At 40.7% G+C, this 12,250-nt stretch overlaps 1 protein-coding gene across 3 annotated transcripts in view; it reads right to left on the reverse strand.

Annotated features, from left to right (window-relative positions):
* The window catches only part of LOC137260362 (collagen alpha-1(I) chain-like), a 53,162-nt gene that overhangs the window by 18,653 nt on the left and 22,259 nt on the right, over positions 1-12,250 (reverse strand). For all 3 annotated transcript variants that reach the window (XM_067798034.1, XM_067798035.1, XM_067798036.1), the window contains 15 exons: positions 12,073-12,117; positions 11,761-11,799; positions 11,033-11,077; positions 10,576-10,614; positions 10,077-10,130; positions 9,870-9,905; positions 8,955-9,017; positions 8,468-8,485; positions 7,476-7,511; positions 7,116-7,142; positions 2,778-2,804; positions 2,318-2,362; positions 2,040-2,072; positions 1,656-1,682; positions 1,147-1,173 (listed from right to left, as the gene is read on the reverse strand). In XM_067798034.1, the coding sequence (XP_067654135.1) occupies positions 1,147-1,173; positions 1,656-1,682; positions 2,040-2,072; positions 2,318-2,362; positions 2,778-2,804; positions 7,116-7,142; positions 7,476-7,511; positions 8,468-8,485; positions 8,955-9,017; positions 9,870-9,905; positions 10,077-10,130; positions 10,576-10,614; positions 11,033-11,077; positions 11,761-11,799; positions 12,073-12,117 (561 nt within the window). The remainder of the gene's footprint in view (positions 1-1,146; positions 1,174-1,655; positions 1,683-2,039; positions 2,073-2,317; positions 2,363-2,777; positions 2,805-7,115; positions 7,143-7,475; positions 7,512-8,467; positions 8,486-8,954; positions 9,018-9,869; positions 9,906-10,076; positions 10,131-10,575; positions 10,615-11,032; positions 11,078-11,760; positions 11,800-12,072; positions 12,118-12,250) is intronic.

Here is a 12,250-nt window from a genome sequence, read left to right on the forward strand (position 1 = left end):
TGACTGATGTATCTGATGTAACTGATGTGACTGATGTAACTGATGTAACTGATGTAACTGATGTGACTGATGTGACTGATGTAACTGATGTGTCTGATGTGTCTGATGTGTCTGATGTGTCTGATGTATCTGATGTGTCTGATGTAACTGATGTGCCTGATGTGACTGATGTAACTGATGTGTCTGATGTAACTGATGTAACTGATGTGACTGATGTATCTGATGTAACTGATGTGACTGATGTGTCTGATGTAACTGATGTGTCTGATGTAACTGATGTGTCTGATGTGTCTGATGTGACTGATGTGACTGATGTGTCTGATGTGACTGATGTGACTGATGTAACTGATGTGACTGATGTGTCTGATGTGACTGATGTGTCTGATGTGTCTGATGTAACTGATGTGTCTGATGTATCTGATGTGACTGATGTGACTGATGTAACTGATGTAACTGATGTGACTGATGTGACTGATGTAACTGATGTGACTGATGTGACTGATGTATCTGATGTGACTGATGTGACTGATGTGACTGATGTAACTGATGTGACTGATGTGACTGATGTGTCTGATGTGACTGATGTGACTGATGTAACTGATGTAACTGATGTGACTGATGTAACTGATGTAACTGATGTAACTGATGTGACTGATGTGACTGATGTGACTGATGTAACTGATGTAACTGATGTGACTGATGTATCTGATGTAACTGATGTGACTGATGTGTCTGATGTAACTGATGTGACTGATGTGTCTGATGTAACTGATGTGACTGATGTGTCTGATGTGACTGATGTGACTGATGTAACTAATGTAACTGATGTAATTAGCTGGCACGCCCTTAAAACACTCGGCTACCACTGGACAGCTCCTCAAAACAGCATTACATCACACACGCGCGCACACACCACATACACAAGCACACACACATGCATATTCGAAGACTTGCTTTAGGGGTACTTGCTTTGCGTAACGATTCGTGAAGGGGATCTAAGGGGATCAGGTGGTTCGACTCGCTGACTCGGTTGACCACATGTCAGCGTTTCCCAGTCATATAGATGTTCATGCTTTTGGTCACTGGACTGTATGGCCTAGATAATAGTGACACAGCGATATCGAGAATAATCCTACAAACACATACCCGGAAGTCCGATGGGTCCAGGGGGTCCTGGAATGAAAACAAGGCGACAGTGAAGTTAGATCGTTAATACCTGTTAATACAAGAGCGTTAAAACCGTTGTTTCTAATATATACAACCGCTTGTAAAGTGAAATAGAAAAGTGATCTGAAAGGGACACTGATCTCAACTTATTTGGCAGTCCCCGCATTGTCGGCACATATCCCTACAAACATCTGTATCACCCTGGCTCATGGTGGTCACTTTGGTCTTTTACACTGGCATACCTCTTCCCCTGTTGCACGTGCAACTACGTGGAAGCTTCAAGACAGGAAATTCTAAATACAATTTGAATCTTTGAATCCTTGTCTTTGAATCAACATGGAATCTAACGAGGACAGATATACGAAAGGCGATAAACGCGTAACAAGTATTACTCTAATCCCCAGGAAAGACAATTGCTTTACGTGATCTACCATATAACGCATGAATTTTTAGGGTCTCATTGAGTAAAAAATCGATGTGTGTTTTACCTGCAAATCCTTGAGGGCCTGGCGGACCTTAAGAAAACGAAGAAGTGAGATCGGTAAAAACAACACACGAACAACACATACTCGTAAACAACTAAGTAATGCTTCATTATATGACGTGTACCACGTAACACTCAAGTATGTTGATAAATACATAGTATTGACATAGTACATTAAGAATGGACAAAACCTGGAGTTGCTTTACGAGTTCTTACGTAAAGACAACAAGAGCGAGACAACGGACACGGGTCGAGCTAACCATTACGTACACTACCAGGAATACTTGACGCAGATGTCGACTCATATAAAGTGTGATAATTTTAAGTGTAATTATTTTCGATAAAACCATAACTTCTTGGTCTGTGAGTGAGTGGATGCATGCTGTACCTGGTTCCCCTTTCACGGACACCCCGGGTGGACCTAGAACAGAGTGATTGAGTATACTTAGTTTTAGCAACATTCCAGCAGTATTATGTGGACACCAGAAACGCTCTTCACACACTGTGATATTCAGGGTGTTCGGAGTGGCGAGCGAACACTTTAACCACTAAGCTACCCAATTTTGGTGTCCCGTATTATCCCATACCATTACTGTTGTCACATATTAGACTCGGATTACAAAATATGACATAGGGGTTGGTGTTGATTTGAAAGTTCTGTGGTACCTTGATATCCGTCGTAGCCTCTTGGCCCTTGTAGGCCTTCAGCTCCTGGAACACGAACACAAAGATGGAGGTCCGTCCAGTCACATTTGGGAGTACTCAAGCCGCCACGGCCATAATAAGACTTACATTTCATTTTATGTGCCGAATATTGTGTGTACCTTTTGTCTGAGAAACATCCTATTTAGAGTTTAGAGTCATTCCAAAGACTTGAGACAGGAATTCGTAGAACGAGCCGGAATTTTTAAAGACACCAGGAAGGTTTTCTAAATGTTCTATGAGACCCAAAGCCCGAATACACAGATTCAGTAGATCGGCTGGCCAGACTGTCTGGTTACATAATTATAGATCAGTACTAGCAACATGAATGGTTTGTCAGCTCCAGACGCGATTATATACAGACAACTGTGATATTGCTGAGAGTGCAGTTAAACTAGACATGTGAGAAGGACGTCGAGCATACCTGGTTCGCCTTTCTGTCCCTTTAGTCCTGAAACATCAGTAAATTGTGGATAAATGTTGGATTGTTTCATACCTGCCTACCACAGGAAGATCTCACTCACCCGACCGATTGATATTCTACGAATATTCTATAATAATACTCAGTACTAAAACTCAGTGCTAAAACTCAGTACTAATACTCAGTACTAATACTCGATAGTAGTTGCAAAGACTGGAAGTCTTATTAAAGATCACATATACTCTAGGGAGTGCAAATGCATAAACCACTCATAGACATCGTTATAAATGAAATCCCGTCACTAAAACTGCTCACTTTGATCATTAACTACCGTAAAAAAACCCTTTTTGTCAACAGTGCACAATTCTCAACAGCAAACGAACTTTCAACCAATCAGAGCGGCGCGTCTCCATGACGTAATAGTAGGTATAGATATGACGGTCTATGTGGAGCTCATCTACATTTCAGGGGTTAAACTATATCGTTTACAGGTTTGTACAAACCTGAAAGCGCGACTGCTGTTGTAAAAAATGAAAGCTATATGTTCTCACAATCTACTATCATTTTGTTTTGTCTCCCGCTTTTTCCGAGTTCCAACCCTTGTTTTCATAGACGATTCGGTCAAAATCACTTGGTGTCGCTAGGTTATAATCCGTGTTAGGTGGTATAAACCTACACGTTATTTGTCATTATTCACTTGATGCTCAGTTAATGAATTTATAACAGGTATGATTAGTGGTAACGTCACTTAGATTACCCGACAAAGGCCCCCATTTGGCATTTCTTTTGTCTGGATCGATCAACGGATTAACCGATAACACGCTGATTGAGTAATTACTTTTATGCGGATTTAAATGGGGATTTGTCGAAAGGTAGTCTTTATGTATGGAAATTTACTAATCTATACTGAATACACTCTGTCGTATCTGTGTCTATGTAAAAACAACACACTCCTTTCAAAGAATTAACCGCCAGTACATTGTTTGATTGCTCATTATTGGCTAACTACATTACTTTTTTAAAAGAATGACGCACATTATGCAATTAGTTGCCAGGTGTGCTATCTTGGGTAATCAACGAGACTATCCAGAAATGTGAAAAACCTGACACGATACATAACGTTTTCGTTTTCGTATATTAGGACACATCACTTGGGAAATCTGCAGATGAATTATATACCACCCGTTTTTGTGGATATTGATGGATACATTCATCGAACAAGGTAATAGACTGACATTGCTCCTAGAACTTTAATTTGTTTTAATTTTAATATTTGCATTTTTGTTTTTAATACGTTGTCGTAGCTTTCACCAGAATCATTGTTTTCGTCGTGAAGTGTAATGATGCAGACGACATTCACTAGGGCGTGCGTGCGAATTATGATTCATATTATAGGCAAACTATGAAATGTTTACATATTACATTCCTGTTATACATTCACATATCGCTTCTTTTTATTAAGTTTCAAAATGCATACAAGTTTGATTATATACGAATTAGGATTCTCAAACCAAGTATAAAGACGTATATTGACAAGTGTCTACATACTGGTGAGTGAACGTTTACAAACCAAGTAATTTTAGCAAGTGAAGAAATTTATCGCGCAGTATTTTCACTTCGACCCCGACCTCGGTTGTGTTATGTTACAGGTTGTGTCATGCAAATTCGTTTAGGTGATGATTCAAATACATATTCAACTACCAGTAAAAAGTAGTTTTGATTTTCTAACTTGATGAAAACAAACCATAATCTCATTTATTCAAATGGACTTTAGTCCGTGATTTTCAAAAATGGCGGCGCCCTGTCTGAGGATGAATGCTATTTAAGTTTGTTTTCACTGACTTACAAAATCAAAATTACTTTCTACTCTTAGTAAAATGTGTATTTTATTGATGGACAATAGGATGTTGCATGGCATTGCTTATAACATAACAATTTCACTCTTGGAAGGGAGGCGGGGGTCGATATAACATTACTTACGATAATATTGTCACTTCGACCACAAGCTCGCTTTCGAGGAATCGTATACTCAAAATGCCTTTGGTAAGCAATGTGTAGTAAGCAGTCTTGATTAACTCGATGAAACTTGAACGCCATTTTCTATCCTGGAAGTGTGGTAGGGGGCGAACCATCTGATTTAGTATATACCACAGGCTTCCACAACGCTCGTTCCGCACACACAAACAACCAATTTAAGAACAAACTACGGGGTTTGGTGGAAATCTGTGCATAGTGACACCATCACCCGACCCCAAGGAGCAACTGACGGCAACACAATAATTCGGCATGTCTTTGGTGACGTCGAGAAATCAGCAAAATGACGAGCTTCCTACACATTTTCTATACACCTAACTGACAATCGTTCCTTCTATGGCGTCACTGCAGGGCTCTGGCAACAGGGTTACGTAACGTGTCTGTGGTTTCGTTTGCGGGCGAGAGAGAAGCTGACGGCTTTTTAGCAACTTTTAAGCGCTTGGTATTAATTAAACAAAGGAGTTTGTTTTTTTTTAAAAAAAAATGGTGTTCCGTTTATGACTAAGCAGAAGTCTTTCATATGCAGTGGTAAAAAGAGTACAAAAAAGTGAGTTTATTCGTTCTTCAAAACAACCTTGGTGCTCCACAGATCTGTAGAGAACTGGAGACATCTGAAGACATGGACTAGAGCAACATGTCGCCAACATTGGCCGACAGATGAAATGACACGTAGTCGATGGCTTACATTCAGAAAACAGACTGCTCGAAACTCACTCGTTTGAAAGTGGCGACGCCGGATAGCTACTTTAACAAAGCTCTCAATCAAAAGTCATGATAAAAAACAAGTAGTTGGATGTCTGTTTGATGACCGAGATTGTACATATAGTACTTGCGCCCAGTGACAATAACAGATCTTCCGTTTCAAACAAAACGACAGAAAAATGATATACATTATATATTGATTTCGAAATCTGAAGAACATCTGGTAACTGTCAATCATGTCAAAACATTGATTACAGAACAGTCTCGTTTCCTGTTTACTTGGGTCTGTCCTATTGCGCAGCTTAATGCGATAACCACTCCAGTATTTTTAGACTATGTCATTTAACTGGATGCATAAATATTAATCAGTGTGATCTGATAAGTCTACGCAGTTGTATATGGCAACACTAAGCTTCTTCTAATCCTAGTAAATACGTCGTACGGCGTGCTATGTCGTACAGCGAGCTCTGATAAACGGAAACCTGGAAATGGAGGAAATATCAAAACGAGGCTCTGCCGCTAGAAAAGTTTAGCGGTCTCTGACGGAACTGATATTACATCAACCTAATTCTGCGCTACAGAACTACGCTCAATAAGCGCAAAACAACACATAACAGGTTTAACCAGTGAGCCAAATGCATTGTAAATCGTTTTACGACCTCATCAGACAGGGGCAATCTGTGATTCCATAGTTAAGGTATGCTGCCTCAATCTCGACATAAAGTAGAGAATGACGGTGCAATTAAAGTTTAAAATTAAAATTCATTTGTAAATACCATTTTCTTATGAAACAAGGAACTGGAATTCAGTTTAACCAGAGTTATTTGTGATGTCAATTTACACTTTCACACGAGAAAATTCGGATCGTCTGAAAAGTAGGTCATTGTCTAAATAGGTTAATGAGACTTATGTTTCGGTATGGAAATATCTCGAGTCATCAGGAATTCCCTTTTGTGATCATGTAATGTCGGTCCCCGTAAAGGGATCTCCTCACATTTTCCAGCAGTGAGCACATGCTTTCCATGTTAGGGGAACCGATGGAGCTGATTCTTCGTTTCGAATCATTCCTAATGGGTTCCTTAGGTGAAGCTTCTGAGTGTGGACGTCTCTCATACGCTAATGGAAAAAGCGGACTTAAATTCACGCATTATTAACATGCAGATAGTAATGTGAAGACGAGAGTCTAACGTGGTCAAATATTTATCTGACCGATCTCAACAATAAACACGGGTTTTGATTCTTATTTCCCCCACAACTTGACGCCAACATCAAAGGAATGAAACAACAGACAACACAGGAAAGTCACCGGCGCGTCACTTTTACTTGTGCGTGACAACGTCCTATTGCCTTATGAAAAAAATAATGTTGACTTTGCCCCGTCCCAATCATCAATTTGTCCACTATAAGAATGAGTGTCTGTAAGAACTTCCCAGGCTGTATTTCTGGGAGAGAAAAAATATGAATGTGTTCCTCCCTCGTCACTTTTTTACCATCAAAAATAATAAAAAACAAAAAACAAATAAAAAGGTCCCTCGTCACTTTTGAAGAAAAATGTGTCCAAGAAACATTTAATTACTTTTATGCAACCTAACTAGACATTCTCACCTGGCAGACCATCTGGACCAGGTAAACCTGCAAAATACAGACATTGGATGAGAAATCGTTTTACTATTGTAAAGCAGTTCGTGTTGTTTTTGTTGATTCTTAAACTGCACCAACTCCAAGATGTCGACTGTTCTTTTCCTTTCAGTGTGGCAGTGTGAGACTGTCGGAGGTTTAATGTTGTATGTTATCATTGGCCCTCGTCTGAAGTTTTGTACAAAAATAATGTTCAATATCTTATATTCACATGCCCATTCTGTATCGATTCGTGTTTGTTGTTGAGTTAGGTTCTGATGAGACATTTATCTGACACGTCCGTGTCGAATACTGGTAAAACACATTTCATTTCTTTATCCCTCTTACCGTCATATCCCTGTAGCCCCCTCTCGCCCGGTGGACCTATTCGAGAAACAACAGAGACAATACCATCAATAACTCGATCACGAAAGTATCGTCACGCACACCAGAATGACAATGCAGTAATGTCAGAATTACCATGCTGAATGTTATCATAGTTACAATAATAATGACAACAATAATTAATGACAATGTATAAAATCAGTTAATGATGACGTCACAAAACATGACATCACAATCTTCATTCTTCCTCTGTGGAACACACGCTATTGTTTTGTTTGACTTTCTTCGTCGTGAAAGGTATTTTGAGATGTATTAAGTCGGGAGGTGGCAGGATACATGATGGAAAAAACGTTTGACTTTTCGTTGGAATCTCACATTCGTCTGTTGACAACATGCCTCCTCCTTGGTGTGGTGGTTAGAGCGTTTGCATGTCATACCAATAGACATTAAAATATGGTACTTGTTGGACTCTGTCTTGCGCTCGGAGTTGATGGGCACAACTGAGTGGTCGCTTCGGAGTGAGTCGGGTAGATCCGCAGTGCAAGTCAAATGACTAGTAACCTTCAAGCGCCTGACAGGCAGACTGAGTTATCCTTGGTAATATTTGTTTGCGCCTCGAGTGAGTGAGTGCGTGAGTTTAGTTTTAGGCCGCTTTTAGAACTATCCTAGCAAATGTCACAGAGAGGGTCACCAGAAATGGGTTTACACATTGTACCCATGCGAGGAATCGAACTCGGGCCTTTGGTGTGACGAATGAACGCTTTAATCGCTAGGCTACCCCACCGCCCCCTGGCGTTTAGAGCATGCACACGTGTATGAATCAGGCACTAGAAATGGCCATTATTAATATTAAACACACACATGCATGTCGTCATGTGAGCGAAATAATCTTAACGTGACTTTAAACTCCTTTCCTCCAACATGAATAGTATGCGGTACTTTTGCTCTTCAAAGCACTCACTCACTCACTCACTCACTTAGGTATATGAACCTACCTGGTGGGCCCGGTTTCCCTGCAACAAACACAATAACAACGTCCATCAGTATTTGTCTCTAATGCTATATATATTCATCGAAGAAAGGCATGAGACTTTGGCAAATGTAACACCGACTTGAAAGGAGCGCGGGTTATCTGTTAGGGTAATTAAAACGAGTTCAATGTCATGCATGAAATAACCCGTACAGATCCAGGTGAGATCTGCTCTCAAGCAACGCATACTTGTACTATAGACGACTAACAGGATCGAGCTGTCGGGGTCGGAGACACGGTTGGTGCATGCCATTGTACGCGTATCCCAATTTGGTAGGTCGATATTGATGGTATGAGTCACTGGATTGTTTGGTCCAGACTCGATTTTTACAGACTGCTGTCATACAGCAGAACAGTGCAGAGTGCTGAGTTTGACATACAACATGACTGAATAAAGTTTGACGGTATTTGAAGATCTATTTAGATGTAAAATAGCATAAAGCGTCTATTACCGTCCATTCCGTCATATCCTATTGGGCCCTGAACGCCATCAGCACCAGCTACACCCGGGTCACCTGAAACAGCACGTGGATACAAATAAACCAGGTGCACATCACATGTGCTGGGTTCAGTAGGTGGTTTTACGAAGTGGAATCCCCATCACTGTCAGGAGCCGCTGACATTTGACACAAAGTGTGATAATGGCTTATCGGTATCAGAGTTAGTGTCATGGGTTTACGAAACACGCCCATGGCGTGAAATAGCCGACTGGTGACGGTGTTCTGTCTCCAGGCTGAAGGGCAACTGACCATGTAACCTTTGTGGCAGGCTTTTAAGAAATCTTCGGACCTAATCAGAACGCTTTCTTTACAGGTAAGAGAAGGAAAAGAAGCACCCCTTTGATGTGAGATGAGTACACTGAGCAGATCTGGTATGCCGAAAGGGTTGGGAAGATACCCATACACACCCAGGATGCTACATATAGAAAAAATACTCATTCTAAAAAAATGAACATATTTTACAAAATAACAGGCCGAATGGTAAAATGTTTTAATAAGATATAGCAAAAAGGAGTCCAGAGACATTCTGAGTTTCTCTGAGTCTATACTACAGAAATCCGCAATTGCTACATAGCATAGACTGTAGGATATGTTTTGGCTGCAATAGTTTCACGGTCTGTACTGCATGCTGATCAGAAATAATGGCATTAGGACAGGTTGAATATTGAACTGATTGTATAATAGAACAGTTAGTGATATTACGTGTCACAGAAACCGATGTAGTCGATGATATGACATTACATTATCTGAAATCCTTTCTCATGACCGTAAAAAAACATTCACAGTGTTGTCAGCCTATTTGTTTTGTAACGTTTGAATCATTTACACACAGATATACGCATGTATTGCTTTGCGTCCTTCACCTACCCTTTAAGCCAGGTAAACCAGCCGGGCCTGGGGGACCTGGACAAACAAATACTACACTTCAGATAGCATGAAAACCAAGGGCAGTTAATAGCTCACACTTTGTTCAATTCAGTGAATTTAATTTCTACACAAAAGAATGATGACATATGTGTTGAATATCGTGCACACAGAACTGACAGAGACCAATAAACGATTAACCGGCCATACCTTGAGGTCCCTGGGGACCGGGCAAACCGTCGAATCCGGGCAGGCCATTGTCGCCTAGCAACAGATAAGATATCACGTGACATCCAACTTAATGATGGTGATGGGGCGGATCATTCTGTTTGACGTTTCACGTCACGCTTTTCATGTCTCAAGTCTCTCTTTCGATGTCTCAAGTCACGCTTTTCATGTCTCAAGTCATTTTGTATCGACTGAATGTATTAACGATACGATACTTACGCTACATGCAATATCCAGGTAATTTTGAAAATATATTAATATTTTCACGTTACGCTATTTCAAAGTCACACAAATGCATAAACGTTTCCCAAATCCAGATCTGACTACAACTTGACCAGTTTCATAAATACTGTGATGACCGACCTTGGTGAAAACATGACTCGACGGACTGTCCGTCTTTGTTATGTCCCTACCTCTTCTTACGTTTTGTTTCTAATATTGTAATGGAATATCTTTTATACTTTCCAGTTCGTAGTCCTACCTTTTTCTCCCCTCGGGCCTCCTGCCGGGCCTTGAGGACCTGAAATACGTCACAATATATCTATGACGTCACTTGATTGTACAAACCGACACAGTATACTCAGTATTTTCATCACTAGCCTGTAATGCGTATAACAATGTAGTATGTTAGTGACCTGTTTAGTACAAAAACAGGTATCGTGCTTTTGCGTAAGAAAGACAGAAAACCTATACTGATGATGTTGATCTGATCAGATGTGTGACAAAGTAATGTCTATGATACTGAAAAAAAAAATCCGTCAAAACACTTTACGTGTTATGGCTGAGGTCACTGTCTTAAGGTTCTGTACATGTACGACTTTTCTTAAATTTATGACGCCGAAGAATTCACGATGTGTGAATAAATGACATTTACAGTTACAATAGAGAGATTTTCTTGCCCTGACACACCCTCTGTGTGGGAACGTGATGATCCTTACCTGGCAGTCCTTGCAATCCCTGGGGACCCGGTGGGCCGGGCAGACCTGGGGATACAAACACGTGGGGTGAACAAACAGAGACCTCTCTACGATTCTTCTTGTAACATAATCATACAGTTATGAATCACTATGAACACATTTAGTAGCAACAGGTGATTGCGAAATGATGAGCGTAACCTGCCCCAAACCGATACATTCGTCATTAACACATGCAATAATCAAGAAAACTGTTCATCAGAAAACAACAATATGACGTACACGTCAAAACAAGGAATGACCGAGAGTATAGTATCGGTCAGAGGTGCTCCATAAGGTCCTGTAGAACGTCTCCGAAGTCGTCATCATGTCATTGAACTTTACCCACTATGTACTAGGCGTTTGCTACACACGCTAGGATGGATGTGTCGTGACGTTGAAAGTCACGTTGAGGCATTCGGCATTTTATTGCCCACATGATGAAGCATAACTAGTGTCATGTGTGTAACATTTGCAAATGTGCACGCATGTCTTTTGCCATGCAACCCTTCTTTTTCACATATGTCACACTCGCTCGTGTTATACTCTCTATATGACAGCAAAGACTAGGTGACCTTGCCCTGACTGAACGGTGTTGAGTATGTATCCGTTTCATGCATTACAAATTCTCATCATACTATTTCCCCACACGATTTCATCATTGTACCAACAATTTCTTTATTTGGTAAAGTGAAGTGAGTTTGAGTACTGACCTTGTTCTCCTGGGGGTCCACCTGCTGGGCCAGGTAAGCCTGTAAACATCGTCAGAACCAACATCAACATCAACATCAACATCCACGGCTTTGTCACGCCATAATATACACTGAGCAGCGAATATCTGACAGCAGCGTTTTACGTAATGGAATGAGATATTGTTCTGTAACACTCAACATTCCATGGGGATAGTCATGTTGTTTCAGGCTACCCAGACTAGGTGCGGTATGAGCATAGTTACCGCGTGAACATCTCAGGGGGTCATAGACTGGTAGTATGTGAGTGGAGGATGGGGATAACTAAACACCTACCTCTAGGTCCGGGGGGTCCGTTCAGACCCTGCTGTCCTCGCCATCCTAGAATACAATATGATTGTAAAACATGTATTGATATCTGATACCATACACATAATTTCTATATAGCTTCATGCTGACACCGTCCTCAATTGCATCTGTAAATCCTACTTTATATGAGACACTGATACCTGAA

Source organism: Haliotis asinina, chromosome 13 (genome assembly GCF_037392515.1).
Source record: "Haliotis asinina isolate JCU_RB_2024 chromosome 13, JCU_Hal_asi_v2, whole genome shotgun sequence".
In the NCBI taxonomy this organism is placed as follows: domain Eukaryota; kingdom Metazoa; phylum Mollusca; class Gastropoda; order Lepetellida; family Haliotidae; genus Haliotis; species Haliotis asinina.